General features: G+C 56.0%; 2 protein-coding genes across 4 annotated transcripts in view; both read left to right on the top strand.

The window, feature by feature from the left end:
- Positions 1-7,112, top strand: part of NDRG3 (NDRG family member 3) — a 36,112-nt gene extending 29,000 nt beyond the window's left edge. The window contains exons 11-16 of one of the 2 annotated variants that reach the window (XM_086760342.1): positions 213-264; positions 1,686-1,733; positions 2,986-3,021; positions 3,113-3,164; positions 5,037-5,072; positions 5,567-7,112. In XM_086760342.1, the coding sequence (XP_086616468.1) occupies positions 213-264; positions 1,686-1,733; positions 2,986-3,021; positions 3,113-3,164; positions 5,037-5,072; positions 5,567-5,745 (403 nt within the window). In that variant the 3' untranslated portion in view covers positions 5,746-7,112. The remainder of the gene's footprint in view (positions 1-212; positions 265-1,685; positions 1,734-2,985; positions 3,022-3,112; positions 3,165-5,036; positions 5,073-5,566) is intronic. The other variant, XM_086760343.1, reaches the window with a different exon arrangement.
- A 2,759-nt stretch (positions 7,113-9,871) lies between these two features.
- Positions 9,872-13,591, top strand: SLA2 (Src like adaptor 2). Of its 2 annotated transcripts, XM_086760687.1 has the most exons (8): positions 9,872-10,159; positions 10,656-10,792; positions 10,909-11,008; positions 11,149-11,235; positions 11,521-11,624; positions 12,203-12,352; positions 12,511-12,637; positions 12,731-13,591. In XM_086760687.1, exons 2-8 carry the CDS (start codon positions 10,705-10,707, stop codon positions 12,879-12,881), a joined length of 807 nt encoding a protein of 268 aa, XP_086616813.1. In that variant the 5' UTR covers positions 9,872-10,159; positions 10,656-10,704; the 3' UTR covers positions 12,882-13,591. The 2 variants fall into 2 exon arrangements, with proteins under 2 accessions (XP_086616813.1, XP_086616812.1); XM_086760686.1 differs by lacking the exons at positions 9,872-10,159; positions 10,656-10,792 and having other exon boundaries at positions 10,970-11,008; positions 11,149-11,624.
- The last annotated feature ends 1,370 nt before the right edge of the window (positions 13,592-14,961 follow it).

The following is a 14,961-nucleotide window of genomic DNA, read 5'->3' as shown; positions in this document are numbered from 1 at the left end:
TAGGCACATCTTTTAACATGTGTGCAGCAGTGGCAGTACTTTGGTGGTGGTGGCGTTTTGGTGCAACAAAGTGCCACGACGTGGTGGCAGGTAGGGATTTTGCTGAGCATTGTTTAACTTTTCATGAGGCTGTTGGTTCACAGAGCTCAGCCTTCTCAGAAACCCCTTAGCTACACTGTGAGTAACATCTCTCTGTTCTGGGTTTTGACCAGGTGCCCTGCCTTGCTAGTGGTTGGTGACAACTCACCTGCCGTGGAAGCAGTGGTACGTATATGTGAACTCTTTCTTTTCATGACATTAGCCCCACAAATCACTTAGCAAACCTGCCTCACCCTCCAGTGCTTTCACCTTGCCCAGAACTGGTCACAAAAGTGGCTCTTTGTCCCACGCTCTTGTCCAGTCCCCCAGCTACTGAGAACTGTCAGCCACTAGTGGGAGAGCTGAGGCTCGGGAGGCTTAATGGCCCTGCAGGGCAGCTCTGAGGTGATCTGAATAAGGACCTGAGTAAGAATCCTTGTTCCCAAGAATCTTGCTCAACAGGCGATGCAGAGAACCCCTCCCAGGAGCTTGCATCTTTCCCCAGCTCTGCTAGCTTGCTGCCTGGAGTTCAGTTCAAGTCATGAATTACTGATCTCTTGCTGTTCTACTGAGGCTACCTGGGGTTTAAAAATAAGCAATGTGACTCCAGTTCCTGTGGTGGGGGATCATACAGAGCTCTGCAAAAGCACCGTGTAGTAGGGAAGGCAAGACTTAGAAGCATCTCCTTCCTGTTGTTCTCTGTGGACACCTATAAACCACTTCCCTCCCAGCACAGTTATAAACAGGACACAGTGCAGCATGATTGCGGTGAATGTTGCTCCTCCTCTTCAGCTGGAGATCGTGGGGAGACCAGGGCTTTGTGAACAAAAGAAGTCTTAAGAAACTGTGGAAGAGTGTAGGAGTCTCCTAAAGCAGTAGCTTGGAGCTAAGAGCTGTGCATGGGGAACTGCTGCAGGGCTTTTCATGGTCATGGCCTGTTGCCTTTTCATCAGTCTGTTTGGTCGGGAAGTCTGAGACATTCTTCAAGTTTTGACTTTGCTAGGATAATATTCCTGAGGATTCTCATTGCTTCCCAGCCACAGCTAGGGTATGGGATAGAGTCTTTTAGATCTTGTTTTGCCTGTCTGGTTGCCCAGGTTCCCAGCTCATAATAATCTCCCCTGCTGGGGCTACTTTTTCTATAGGACTCCACCTATTCTCTTTTTGCAGCATCCTTATAGAGAACGGGTGACTGTGGCTCCTTGTCTGGCCAGGAGATTGAGTGATCTCCCTCCGCACTGCACTGCACAGACGTCTCCTTTCCTCCCTGCCCAGTCAGAGCCTAGAAGGTGCTCCGGGGTTTCATGGTGCATCTCCAAACCAGGGGATGATTTCCTTTGAAGCCACAGCCCCATCTCTCAGAACAGTGACATTCTGTCACCACAAGGTCCCCTTGGATGGGAACACCCGCGTTTCCTCTCTGCGTCTTTCATTCATGGTTCTCTTCCTGCATGCTCTCTGCTTTCTTGCTCAGTCCTTCTTGGCCCCAGAGAAGCTCCCGTTGCTGAAGACAGCCACTGCCTCTGGTGCAGCTGCCTTCCATTTTACATCTGACTCTTCAAGTTTTCTGTGTGATACCATGTCCCTCTTTCCTCCTTTTATTTTAGGTTGAATGCAATTCACGTCTCGACCCAACCAAAACGACCCTTCTGAAGGTGAGTGCCACTGCAGAATCATTCCAGTCTGCATGGGCTGAAGCGTGGCCAGCAGGTCGAGGGAGGGGATTCTGACCCGCTACTCCACTCTGGTGAGACCTCACCTGCAGTACTGTGTCCAGCTCTGGAGACCCCAACGTCAGAAGGACATGGACCAGTTGGAGAGGGTCCAGAGGAGGCCATGAAGATGACCGGAGGGCTGGAGCACCTCTGCTGTGAGGCCAGGCTGAGAGAGCTGGGGCTATTCAGCCTGGAGAAGAGGAGGTTCTGGGGAGACCTTATAGCGGCCTTCCAGTGCCTAAAGGGGGCTACAAGTAAGCTGGAGAGGGACATTTGACAGAGGCATGGAGTGATAGGACAAGGGGTGATAGCTTCAAACTGGAAGAGGGTAGGTTTAGATTAGATATTAGGAAGAAATTCTTTACTGTGAGGGCGGTGAGGCACTGGCCCAGGTTTCCCAGAAAGGTGGTGGATGCCCCATCCCTGGAAGTGTTCAAGGCCAGGTTGGCCGGGGCTCTGAGCAACCTGATCTGGTTGGAGATGTCTCTGCTCCTTGCAGGGGGGTTGGACTGGGTGACCTTTGAAGGTCCCTTCCAACCCAAACCATTCTATGATTCTATCATTATTTTTGCTGAGGCCAGCTCCACTTAAGTTTTCGCCTTCTGTACATTTAGCTTTAAGAACTTTGTGGACAGTCATTCAGGGCTGTATTTTCTCCTGAATGGAGCCAGACTTAGGAGAGAAGAATTTGTCAGGGGGTCCCTGAATCCCTGCTTTATGGCTGCTCACTGGTATCTGCAACCAATGGGGAAGACCTGCTGAGAGTTAGCAGAGGTGCCCTGCCTCCACCCTGCTCTCTGCCAGCAACATCACTTTTTCTAGCTTTACACCAGTCCTTCCCATCCCAACTATGGCTCAACAGCGTGCCAGACAGCTGCTGTATAGAAGTGTGAAGGGACAGCTTTGGGAAGAGTGGCAGGAGGAGCCAGGACGGTGGAGGGTTACTCCTGGGCTTCTAGAGAGTGGCCTGAGCTCACTTGGTAATGTGGCCTCCGAGATGCTGGATTCCGTCAGCAAAAGACTCCCAGAAGATGTGTCACCAGGCCTTGCTTCGACTTTAGAGGCAAGATGGTAGAAGTGTGCCTGGTGCAGCAGCGCAGCCCCGGTGGGGTGGGTGGTGCTGGCATGGCCCAGGGGTTGTCCTCCCAGGGTGGGCAGGATGGTTCAACCTCCCTTTTGTTTCCCATTGCAGATGGCCGACTGCGGGGGCCTGCCCCAGGTGGTTCAGGTGAGAATCGCCTCTGACTGTCCCACAGCGTTTGGGTGGGACAGAGCCTCTTGCTCTGCTCACACTAAAGCCGCACTTTCTGTTCCCACAGCCCGGCAAGCTGACTGAAGCCTTCAAGTACTTTGTGCAGGGAATGGGCTACAGTAAGTGGCAAACAGAATTTTGTCTTTTGAAGCAGGGTCGTTGTGAAGGGAGGTCAGCTTTTCTGGTCCGTCTGAGCCCGTTGGCATCTGTGTCCCCACCTGTGAGTTAGTGTGGTTGCAAAGAGAGCCATCCACGCTGGAAAATCAGCTAGTGTGCTAACGAGCCTTAGCAAACCAGTGTTGTTCCCTGACCTGTGTTTAATCTGCACTGCAGCTGGAGTGGTGACCCCTTTTTGGTTGCTGGTGTTGGTAAAACCTTATAGGTCTGTCTTTGTGCCAGTCCAGAAGAGCGTGTTCCCAAGAATGGTAAACCTGCTGAAATCTCCTGCACATACCTTCTCCGGAGGGGAAGGAGTTAGCAGTACAGCCTCGTGGTTGCAATGGGTACATGAGAGCTCTTTCCTCTCTCCTCAGACATACCTGTTTCTTTCAGACTCTGGCCAGGGGTAAGTGGTACCTCAGGATGAAACCCTCTAATGGCAGAACAGAGAGCTGGGTGCCTTCTGAGACACCCAGCGAGCCCGGAGGGAGCTGTGTTTGATCCAGTGCACGCCCTCCCCTGTGGCTTCCTCCTTGTGCTTGGAGGCAGAAGACGTGTCCTGGGCGCTGGCAGCTGTTCAGCTCCCCTGCCCTCGGTACTCCAGAGGCTGGGGGACTTCAGGAGAAGGGCTTCTCCGAGCACTAACGCAATGCCCTCTCCACTGCAGGCACCTTGACGCAGCTCTGTCTTGCCTGCCAGGGGCCAGGGCTAGGAGTTTGCTTCTGTGGATGATGAACTTCAAAAGCTGGAATTATGGGAGGGGTTGGTTCACATGACTGGTTAACCACCAGTACAGCCAGTGTGGCAGCTGTGACACTGACAATAGTCTCTACATGGCCAGAAGTTCTTCACCAACACATGGGCGTCAGGGCTCAGTAGCAGCTGTCCTTTTCCTTAGAGCTGTGTGTAGTTGGCGTGATCGTAGTAGGACAATCCTGTTCTCCAAGGCCAGAAGAGCCTGGTCCTGCAGAGGAGGGTGCCAGCCTCACAGCCTGAGAGCATTTCAGCATTCGTGTCTCTTTATATTCCTGGTGTTTGCAAAGTCAGCAGGTGCTGTCAGCAGGGGTGACGGCAAATTACCCTTCTGACACTGCTGCTGACTGCAGCAGCACTTTGGGGTCACATCTCTTGCAAATAGGGTGCATGGCACTCAGGAAGGACAGGGGATGATTTTCTACTTCCAGAATTAGTAGCTAGTCCCAAAATGGTTTTCCCAGCTTTGGTGGGCAAGACTGCGTTGGCACTGCTGGGCTTGGCCAGCAAGGCCACCTCTCTCAGGGAGATCAAGAGAAGCAAATCAGCAGCTTGTCATTTCTAGAGGAAGGCAGGCCTGTTCCTCAGCGGCTGTTCTGGTTCTGCCTGCGCATTGACTCGAACAGTTGGACCTGTCTGTGCCGACACTGCAGGTGGAAGGTTGTGCCTTGCAGGAGGCTGTAGTAGAAATCTGATGCTGTCAACTCAAGCAAAGACGTGGGTTTCTGTTCAGTATCTGGAGTTGCAGAGCATGCCCCAGTTTTTCTACCATAGGAAAACGACATCTCCGTTTCCCAGTTGTGGTATGTACGGTGGGGGGCTAGGGTCACCAGGAACGGTGCAATTTCCAGCAAAGGCATTTAAGAGATCTGGCCCTGGTGGATTTTTGAGCCAGCTTGGCATGTCCCCAAGATGCTCATTAACAGCTCTTTTCATAAATACTGGGAGCTCTCAGCTCAATGTGTGAGCTGGGAGTGGAAGGCTGGGGATCCCAGGAGCAGCGTAGCTGCTGGTCACACACTGCAACTAATTGGCTCTTTCCTGTATTCGTCCCTTGCCTTGTCTCATGGTGTTTCCAGTCCCTTATGTGCAGCTCAGCCACCTAAGCACTGAAGGTACCTGCGACTCTGCATCCTCCTCGGCCCCGCTCTGCGTGCTGAGTTGAATGATTCGGGTGCATTGCTCTGCCTTGGCATGTCCTGCTGGCCTGCTGTGAGCCAGGCTGACCCATTGTACCACGTGTATGCTATGGTTTTTCACCTTTCATTTGTATTTTGTTGACTGTTGCATGACTTCAGCTCTGTGGTTTTCTGAAGTGACGAGACTGACTTTCAAAAGGTCGTCTGCACAGCAGCTGCCTTGCTTTGCACAGACACCCACATGACTGCGCTTACAGATGATGGGTTACACTTCTGACATTTGCTCACCTTGGACCTTTTGAAACTGGGCCTTAAACATCTTGCTTTAGACGTGCAAAGACTTAATTCTGGCAGCAAAGAGTGAGTTTTCTTCCTGAGGGTATAGCTCTTTTTGTGCTAACCCAGTGACTGTGATACTTGCTCTAGGAACTTCCTCCTTTTCTAAGTGCCACGCTTGTTCTTTCTTGCAGTGCCAGCAGCTAGTATGACCAGGCTGATGCGCTCCCGTACTCACTCCTCCTCTAGTGTGGGCTCTGGGGAGAGCGTCCGCAGCCGGTCTCATACCAGCAACCATGCTGAAGGAAGTGCTGGAACCCCAGAAGGAGTTGACCTCCAGGATGCACCTCAAACCATGGAAGTATCCTGTTAGGCAGGAGCCCTCTTCTGGATTCAGACAACTCCACTTGCCTCCACTCAACCCACTCAGAATCCAGCATTTCATCCAACAAGGCATTAACTGTTCTCTCTAACTTGTGCATGCCCATCTGAGCTGCCACCTCCTTGGTAGTCTGTACTTGGCATTTCTTTGGTCCTTTCTGTATGCCCTTGACATCAGAGCCTCCTTAAAACTTGTTAACATTCCGCAGTCTTAGTAAGTCACGTTACTGTACATGCTGATACCATCTCCTGTCTGTGCTGTGTATCAGTCCAGATGACAGCCGTTGTCTCCCCTCTTCATTTATATATAATTTCTGTGGCTTTGTGAGGTTTAGAATTGCTTTCTAGTTGTGCTTCTGCTAAAGGACCCTTGTGGTGCAGTTGGTGTGGCATCTGCAGGCTGTGGGAAAGCAAGACTGTGACGTGAGACTCCAGGCATGGAGCGGGCGATGCTCTTCGTCAGAGCTGTGCCTGGAGTGCAGAACCCACCGGAAGGTCTTTCTGTTCCCAAAACTCTTGGCGTGCCAGGCAGCCGTGGGGAAAACAAATGGTCGGAAATACTGTCTTGGTCTCATCTCAGTGTGTGTATGTGTTAAGAAGGAGCAGAGTGATTTCTTACCTGAGCCTCCTGAAAGGGCAAAACAATTAACAAGTAAGCTTACGCTAACTGACGTGCACTATGAACCGGGTACAAGGGATGAAACTACAGCAGCCCTGGCCTCCAGGCCGCCTCTGCCTCTCCTGCAGAAGGGCCAGATGCAGTTAACACCCAGTCCCCGCTATTCTACCCTGGCACAGGTGAATCTTTAACATCAAGTAGGTTGTGAAACAGCCAGCGGTGCCGCTTGCCAGGTGGAGATCCCGAGATCTCCTGCACTGCCAGGTCTGCTCCCCTCTGCTGCCAGCCGCAGCAGGGTGTCTGCGCCGGGTGTTAACTGAAGCCAGGAAATACCTGAGAGAGGCTGCCAGCAGACCTGTGAGTCAGGTCAGACGTGTGAGCAGCGAATGCCTCTCTGCAGGTACTATTTACTGTCTTGGCGGAATTCACAATTCTCAATTCTGCTGCCTTTCTACGTCTGGCTGGGTCACAGCGGGTGGGAGACAAATGCCTGCTGCGTGCCAGGGTCTAGCTGTTAATGGGAGAAAAGGGATGAGTGATCAGGCTACTGCAGGTCTTGAGAGATGAGAAAAACATCCTTTCTTAACTGCTGAGCAGTCCTGACTCACTGGGAGCCAGCTCCTGCGAGGGTAACACTCATGTTCTGCTCCATTTCAGGTAGGGAATGGGACCGGGAGGCTCTGCCTGAGGGGGACTTTGTACCTGTAATTAAATAAAGCTGTAACTGAGTTTCGTTGTTACCCTGTGTGCTCGTGGTGTTTGTCCTGGCACGACCTGCCAACCCTGCTGGATTTGGTGTCGCCTGCCATGCGAGGCAGACTCGTTCCGGTGGAAGGGGCAGCACTGGCCACTTCTTGCGAGCGGCATCCTCTTGGCCATGCCAGAGCACTGTGGCCACGTGCCCCCGCGTTCCCTGGAAGAAGCTGTCTGCCAGCTCTGGAGAGCTTTGTCAGAGGGGAGGTGAAATGAGAGGCACCCCGCCAAGAATTGCCTCCGCACAGAGGTGAGCACTAGGAGCCCTCTTCGCTGGTGAGCTGTTCTCTGCCGCAGAGGGTTTGACAGGCACAGCAGAAGGTTAACTGGTAAGCCCTGTGGCAGGGCAGCTGTGACACGAGAAGGCAGAGGACAGTCTGGAGGGCAGCATGAGGTCTGTTGGCCCATTTGCCTGCTGCGCCGCAGGTGCAGCAGCCGGTCATTTGAACACAACTGTTTCTTCATCTTCTGCTTTTCAGATCCATCTTTTGCTCTCAGGTTTCAGGTGTCTGTCACCTTACTTTCGCAGAAAGCTGGTTGGGGCTGAAGAGGGGTTAAACTGTTGGTCACAGGCTGGTGCGCCTCTTGCTGTCATGTGCACCTCAAGCTTCAGGATAGAGGTCATTGCAGGAAGTGAGGCAAAGTGTTTTCATGAATTGCAAACTGAATGGTGAGAAATGGGAAAAATTAGCCAGTAGTGTTAATGAGCGAGTAGTGAAGTGACAAAGAACAAAAATACCAGTTTGAGTCTGTAGGAGACAGGAGACTATCAAAGAGACCAGGCCACCAGAGCCATGGGAAGATCAGCACTGTTCAATGCAAGCGCTGGGTGCAAAGCAACGTACGCAAGAGAAGAGCTGATGTACGTGCAGCAATGTGATTTATTGCCACTTATCTACCCTGAGAAATGAGTCTTCCTCGACTTCCCTTATGAAAATACAGCAACAGACTGAGAGAAAGGCAAACACAATATTAAAATGCCAATGAAATTAGTTAGAGGAAATCACAGCCCAGCAGGGGTTGGTGCGAACTGGCAGAGTTCTGCTTGTGAGCATGTGGAGCAGGAGAGCTCAGAGCTGCAGCCTTGCCTATGGGCAAGGAACCTGGAAGAGTAAATAGGTGAGATTTTTTTTTTACCACCGTGGAACGGGGACTGATGAAGAGGAGAGGTTTGTTGCCATGGGGGTTCATAGGCATAAGTGAGGCAAGATATGTAGTGAGGGTTGTCATGTATAACTGGGAAAAGTAAACTTGTTTTCACATAAGCAAGTACTTCTCCTGCTAAAAATGAAAAAAAAAAAAAAACACCAACCAAGATGAAAAATTAGTTTATAAAGGACAAAATGTTTCTTTAGGTGGCAAGAGCAATGCCAACCAAATCCACAAGCAGGGCTTGGGCTCGGGACAGGTTTCCATGGGCTGCGATCCCAAACCGCGCTGGCACTGATCCTGATCCGATGCACGTGGGCTGAGGGTCACGGCTGCGCATTTCCACAGCTCGAGAGGCAGCGCTGGGGTCAGAGTCAGTCCCTGTGAATACCGGCGTGTTTCCTAGACCCCCTTCTGCCGGCAGGATGGGCAGGCCCAGGGAGGGGGCCTAGCTGGGGGTGGACAAGCAGATGGAGTCGGAGCTTTCCCACTCTCCCACACCCTTAGGACTGAACTTCCCATTGCTCGAAACCTTAGGACAAGTTCACTGAGAGGCACTCCCAGCCCAACGCTTGCTGTCAATAAAAGCATCCATCTGTTTTTTCTCAGCAGTGTGGGGGTGCGGGGGGAGAAAAAAAACTACAAACACCAACCCACCACTTCTCAGAGCCACAGGCTCAGGTTTCTGCCTGGCAGCTGCGCAACCACAGTGCCTCTTGTGCTGGGACCCAGGAACCCTCGCAAGAAGACAGCTTCACTCTGCTGACCCCAGCCTGGGATTTACCACCTCTGGTGGGTGGCTGCTTTTGTCAAAGCGCTTTTCTGTGCATGTTTCACACCATCACTGTAGTTTATGATTGACCAGAAACTTTCAAGGCCAGCATAAACAGCAGCAGGACATTCAGCCACAGCAGCATGGCCAGGGCAGAGGCCGCTCAGCATCCCCTGCAGCGGGGACACAGTGGAGCATGGGGGGGGCCGTGCCGTACAGGCGGCCCTGAGCTGCAGCGCAGCCGGGCCGAGCCCAGGATGGGCCGAGCAGCTTTTGCTTTGACAAGTGACATCACCTGTGTTTTGGGAACTGGTCAGCGGGCTGGCTCACAGCGGGGTGGCAGCTGCCGGCACTTGACTGGGGATTGGGATGAGGATGGGGGTGTAGGGCCTGGGATGGGCCTGGAGATGGGACAGGAATGAAGCTGTGGCTGCTCCCACACATAACCCAGCCCGGCACTGGGTTTGGCAGTGCTGAGTGCGGAGCAGCCATGTGCCAAGGAGGCACCCGTACGTGGCCGTGCACCATCCCAAGGGTGCTGGGGAGTCACCCTGGGGCGCTGGGGACTGCACTTGCCCAGCCAAGTCCTGGGGTTGGCTCTGTACCCGCTCTCCTATGCCGCCCATCCCTCCCATTTAACCCTCCCCAAATGCCGTGCAGTACCCTCAGGGTTTTTTTTTTTTTTTCTTAGGCCTTGTGGCCATACCAAGGGGCTCCCTGAGCAATCTGTGGGCTGAGTGAAAAGCAAGAAAAAAGAGGGAAGAGAAAAAAACAAAACAAAACAACATGTTTGAATGTGCACACACGTCACAGGAAACAGCGGCAGCCCGCAGCCCCGGCACCTCGCACCCCTTGCCGGCAGCACTGGCGGGAGCAGCCCTGGCTCTGGCACCTGGGAACACCCAGCCCCAGAGCAGAAAGGAGGGTGAACCAAGTGGGTCCTGCAGGGACGCAGGTGCCCTGCACGAGGGAGACCCACGGCACCAGTGGGACCCCCTGCAACCTGGGTGCCCCAGGGCCTCACCGCGCTGCAGCACCCTGCAGGGAAGAGCCTGGCCGATGCCTGCCTGGCCCTGACAGCTCCCTCACCATGGTGACAGTGGCAAGAAGCAGGTAAGTGGGGTTCACCGTGGGGCTTAGCTTGGGGGTAAGGGCAGGGTGTTGGGAAAGGATGGCCCACACACTGGGGGACACTGGGCTGGGGTGGAATGACAGTACCCAGAGGGTGAGCATGGCCAGTTGCTGCCCCCCATGGGGATGTGGATGGGGGGGGGGGGGGGGGGCGGGGGGGGGAGGCGGGGCAGCTCACCCCGCTCCTGCTGCAGGTCCCCAGGCGCCTCCTGGGGAGAGGGGTTTCCTCGAAGGGCTCCCGGGGAGCTGCCTGCCAGCCTCCACCCCAGCCCTGAGCCCTGCTGGTCTCAGTAGTCACCATGCCAGCATCCCTCCACGGCAGGGCCCTGCCCTGGTGCACAGGGTGGGTGACTGGCCCACAGGCCTGCATCCTGACATGGCTGTGCCACAAGACTCATGGCTCCGCACAGGGCTGACCCCTCTGCCCAGCGCCCATGGTGCTGCTGGCACCAGACCTGAGCCTCTCCTTCCCTCCCAGCCAGCAGCAGCCGAGGCCAGGGGCCAGGGGCGCCTGCTGACCCCCAGGGATGGGGAGCCTGCCCAGCCAGGAGAAGCCACTCAGTGTCCCGCCAGCGGTTGCTGACACCATGCAGCCCCCGCTGCCCACGCAGTCAGGTAACTTCCTGGCAGCTGCCAGCTCGGCCAGCATCACCCAGTGCGCACGGTCCTCCTGCCCCAGCTGGGGCTGGGCGATGCCAGGGGAGCTCTGAGCCCCCTCACCTTCCCCGCAGCCCCCAGCAGCTTCCTGGCTCTGGCCCTCTGCGACTTCCCCTCCGGCACAGGGGCGGCTGCTGTCCTGAGGATGGGGGAGCAGCTCCGTGTCCTCTCTGAGTAAGTCCCGTGCAACTGGGCAGGCACTCCCAGCCAGTGTGCAGCCCGTGGCACGATGATGGTGGCACCTGTCCTGGGGGACCCCTCCCTTTGCCCAACAGCCTCAGCCCCTCAGGAGGGCTCATCTCCCTTCCTCGCAGGGACGGGGAGTGGTGGCTTGTAGCATCCGAGGTGTCTGGCAAGGAGTGCCATGTCCCCAGCAGCTGTGTGGCCAAGGTCAGGCACAGGTAAATGCTGGGAAGGGTCTGTCCCAGGGTGGGCTCCAGCAAACACGGCCCCACTGCAGAGAGCCTGACCAACCCCAGGGCCAAATCCCAGCCACCGCACCACGTTTCTCTCCCTGGGCCATGGAGCAGTGCTGGGGCTTGCCTGGCATGCCAGGTGTCCCCACGACATGTGCTGCTGCACCCCAAGCTGTCCCCTCCGCCCCGGCTGGGAGGGGATGGGCCCTGGGGTGCTGGGTGTCCCTGTGCAGCCAGGAGAGGCTCTGCGAGCTCCCACTGCCTGTGCAGGTGGCTGTACGAGGGCATCAGCCGGCAGAAGGCGGAGGAGCTGCTGCTCCGACCAGGCAACCGCAGCGGGTCCTTCCTAATACGAGAGAGCCAGACCAGGCAAGGTGAGAGCTCGCAGACCCTGGCGCCGGCACCCCCTCCCAGTCGTCCCTACTGGGGTGCTGAGGGCACGAGTGGGGCTAGCCTTCATCGCTTGCACCTGGTGGCATCGGCCTGCCCCACGTGGTGGTTTCCCAGTGCCACTGCTCCCTGCTGAGCCTCTGCCTCTGCCATTGGGCTGCAAAAGGAAAAAAACAAACAAACCAACCAACCCACCATCAGCACCATCAGGCTTCCTGCAGCTGTTTTGTTAAGCTGCCTGGGCACCGAGGCGACTGTGGGGCTGGGGCTGTCCCATCCCTGCACAGCCCCCAAGAGCAGAGATGGGCACAGAGCCACAGCCCGCGATGCTGAGGACACATGGTAGACAGCTGCCCAAGGTCATTTGTGTCCCAGCTCCACCATGTTCCCATTTTGGAGGTGCTCATGGCATGGGGCTGGCAGAGGGATGCTTGCAGCCACACAGCCCCATGGGGAGAAGGGTGCTGCCATCCACCCTGTGGGGTGATAAAGCCCCCAGTGCAGGAGCGCAGAGGGCAGCAGGGCTGAGGGGGCGGCTGCCCCTTGCGCTGTGCCCCAGCAGGCTGCTACTCGCTGTCGGTGCGCCGAGGCGAGCGTGCCTCCTGGGACTCGGTGACACACTACCGCATCCAGCGCCTGGAGAACGGCTGGCTCTACATCTCACCCCGGCTCACCTTCCCCAGCCTGCACGACCTGGTGGACCACTACTCTGGTAACAACCTGCTAGTCCCCAGCACCCCCAGTCCGGGGTGGGGTGGGGAGCTGCGCTGTGCCCTGCAGAGGTAGAGGGGAAAAAGGTGGTGGCCAGGGCCCCGGGGGTTGGGGTGCAGGTTGGGGGCACCCTGCTGATGCTGCCGGCTCCCTGCCCAGAGTATGGGGAGGGGCTGTGCTGCCCCCTCGGGGAGCCCTGTTCCATGGAAGGGGCGAGGGCAGCCCCCGTCCCCGCCATGCCCGCTGTTGTGAAGAAGCCCACGCTCAACTGGGACACGATTGACAGGTAGGGGAAGGGGCTGGGGCTCCCCTCACCGCTCCTGCCAGACATGCAGGAGGCTGGGGGCTGCACTGAGCACTCTGCCCCCACCTCATGCAGCTCCCTCCTGGTCTCGGCGGCCACGTCTCAACCGGAGGAGGACTCTCCCATCAGCCTGGGCCTGCGGGAAGCCATCAGCTCCTACCTCCTCCTGACTGAGACGGCCGTCCCTGAGCAGGGCCCCACAAGGAAGGGGGCGAAGAGCAGCTGAAGGCAGGGCCCCACTTGGCCACAGCCCCACAGCGGACACCCAGCCCTGGTTACAGCGTTCGCCTGGTTTCAGCCACGATCGCCCATTGATGCTGCAGGAGCCGGGCACACGGGGGCTGTCGGCCTGGACACGGGACTGCGGAGCCCAAGGTGGGGACAGGCAGGCAGTGATGCTGGAGGAGGGGGCTGCCCAAGGGCCTCTCCTCAAAGCTGAGCACTTTGGGATGTGGTGTTCGAGCACCTCAAGCATCAGCCAGCACCTACCGGAGGAGGAGGCAGAGGCCACATGAAGGAGCCCTGCCCGCCCCACGGGGCCCCGCTGCACCCGCAGACCCACAGCGGCAGGGGAAGGGGATGCAAATGCTCAACACATCAAAGCCTGGCCCAGCCCGTGGAAGAGCACAACCCATCAGACCCCTCAAGCTCATGCACAAACTTTTCTGCGGTGGGGCATCTGTGTTGGATGGGGCCTGCGAGCAGCAGCTGTGGAGGCTGGTGCTCACACCCACCCATAACTCACCCCTCTGCTTACTGGGACCAGCAGAGCAGCAGCTGGGAGATCAGCCTCTTCCTGCATCCAAAGTAGCTGATTTTTAAACCTGCTAACACTTGGACAGTACTGGTTTAAGGTCTATAAAACAGGATCTTGCTGGACAAAGTGTAATAATTTACAATATGTCAAAATTAAAGGGCATCTCGTTCTCAGTTCAAGGTTTGTGACTAAATCGTGACGTGCCAGCTGCAGCCACAGGGCAGGTTTCCACCCACCACAGCCTGGGGGGTTTTGCCCATGGCCCTGCCACCAGCCTTCCCCAATCTGGGGCGAGCTGACAGCCGCGGGTCAGGTCTGGTGCTTGGCCAGCTCACCTGGGGCAAAGGCAGAACACAAATACTTGTGTCCAACCCCGATCCAAGCTATGCTTCTGAGCTAGAGGGGCCTTAAAAGCAGCAGACACGCCTCAGCACAGCAACGGGCCTGAGCCTTCACTTTCAACAGCCCCTTATCAGCAAAGCACGGCTTGGGGAAGCGCCTGAAGCTTCCTCTGCGGTGAGAACGGGTGCAGAAGCAATTTCGCTACCTGGCGACTGACATCCCTCCCTTCCTTTCCTTGGCACACAGAGGCTGGTGCAGCAGGACCCCCCTTATCTGCAGGCTTCCTGCCTCTGACATGCTCGAATCTCCTCTGCATTTTAATGTCTGACAAGGCTGCCTTGGCAAACCCACCTCCTCTTTCTGATTTCCTTTCACACAGCGGCCCAGAGCTTTACACACCTGCTCAGCCATCAGCCTTGAGCCCAGGTGTCTTTTTGGTCAGGGTTTACCCCTCAGACTGATGAGCCCACTGCTGGGCCCCCGACACAGCCCAGAGGGTTTTGCTTCCTTTATTTTTCCATTAACCCACACTGCTTGACCAGCTCTTGGGCCTCCTTCCTGGATCCAGGTTGTTGGATGCTTTCATAGTCATGAGGTGGCTGGTGACAGCCAACACGGCTTCACCAAGGGCAGATCGTGCCTGACCAATTTGGTGGCCTTCTGTGACGGGGTAACAGCATCGGTGGACAAGGGACGAGCAACTGACATCATCTACCTGGACTTGTGCAAGGCATTTGACACTGTCCCGCACGACATCCTTCTCTCTAAACTGGAGAGACATGGGTTTGATGGATGGACCACTCGGTGGATAAGGATTTGGCTGGATGGCAGCACTCAGAGAGTGGTGGTCAACGGCTCAATGTCCATGTGGAGACCGGTGATGAGTGGGGGTCCATGTTGGGCCCGGCCCTGTTCAACATCTTTGTCAGCGACACGGACAGTGGGATAGAGTGCACCCTCAGCAAGTTCGACGATGACACCAAGCTGTGTGGTGCTGTCGACTCGCTGGAAGGGAGGGATGCCATCCAGAAGGACCTGGACAGGCTGGAGAGGTGGGCCCATGCAAACGCCTGCTCAGCTTCTTCACGTCTCCTCTTCCTTTTTTCTTTTCCTCCCTGTTTTCCCCTTCTTAAATACGTTATCGCAGAGGTGTTATCAGGGAACATTGTGCTACCAATTGGCTCTGCCCGGGCCAGCAGCGGGTCTG

This window comes from Chlamydotis macqueenii, chromosome 16, assembly GCF_036417535.1.
Source record: "Chlamydotis macqueenii isolate bChlMac1 chromosome 16, bChlMac1.mat, whole genome shotgun sequence".
Taxonomy (NCBI): Eukaryota; Metazoa; Chordata; class Aves; order Otidiformes; family Otididae; genus Chlamydotis; species Chlamydotis macqueenii.
The sequence above is the reverse complement of the archived record's forward strand: the minus strand, read 5'-3'. Positions and strand labels throughout refer to the sequence as shown.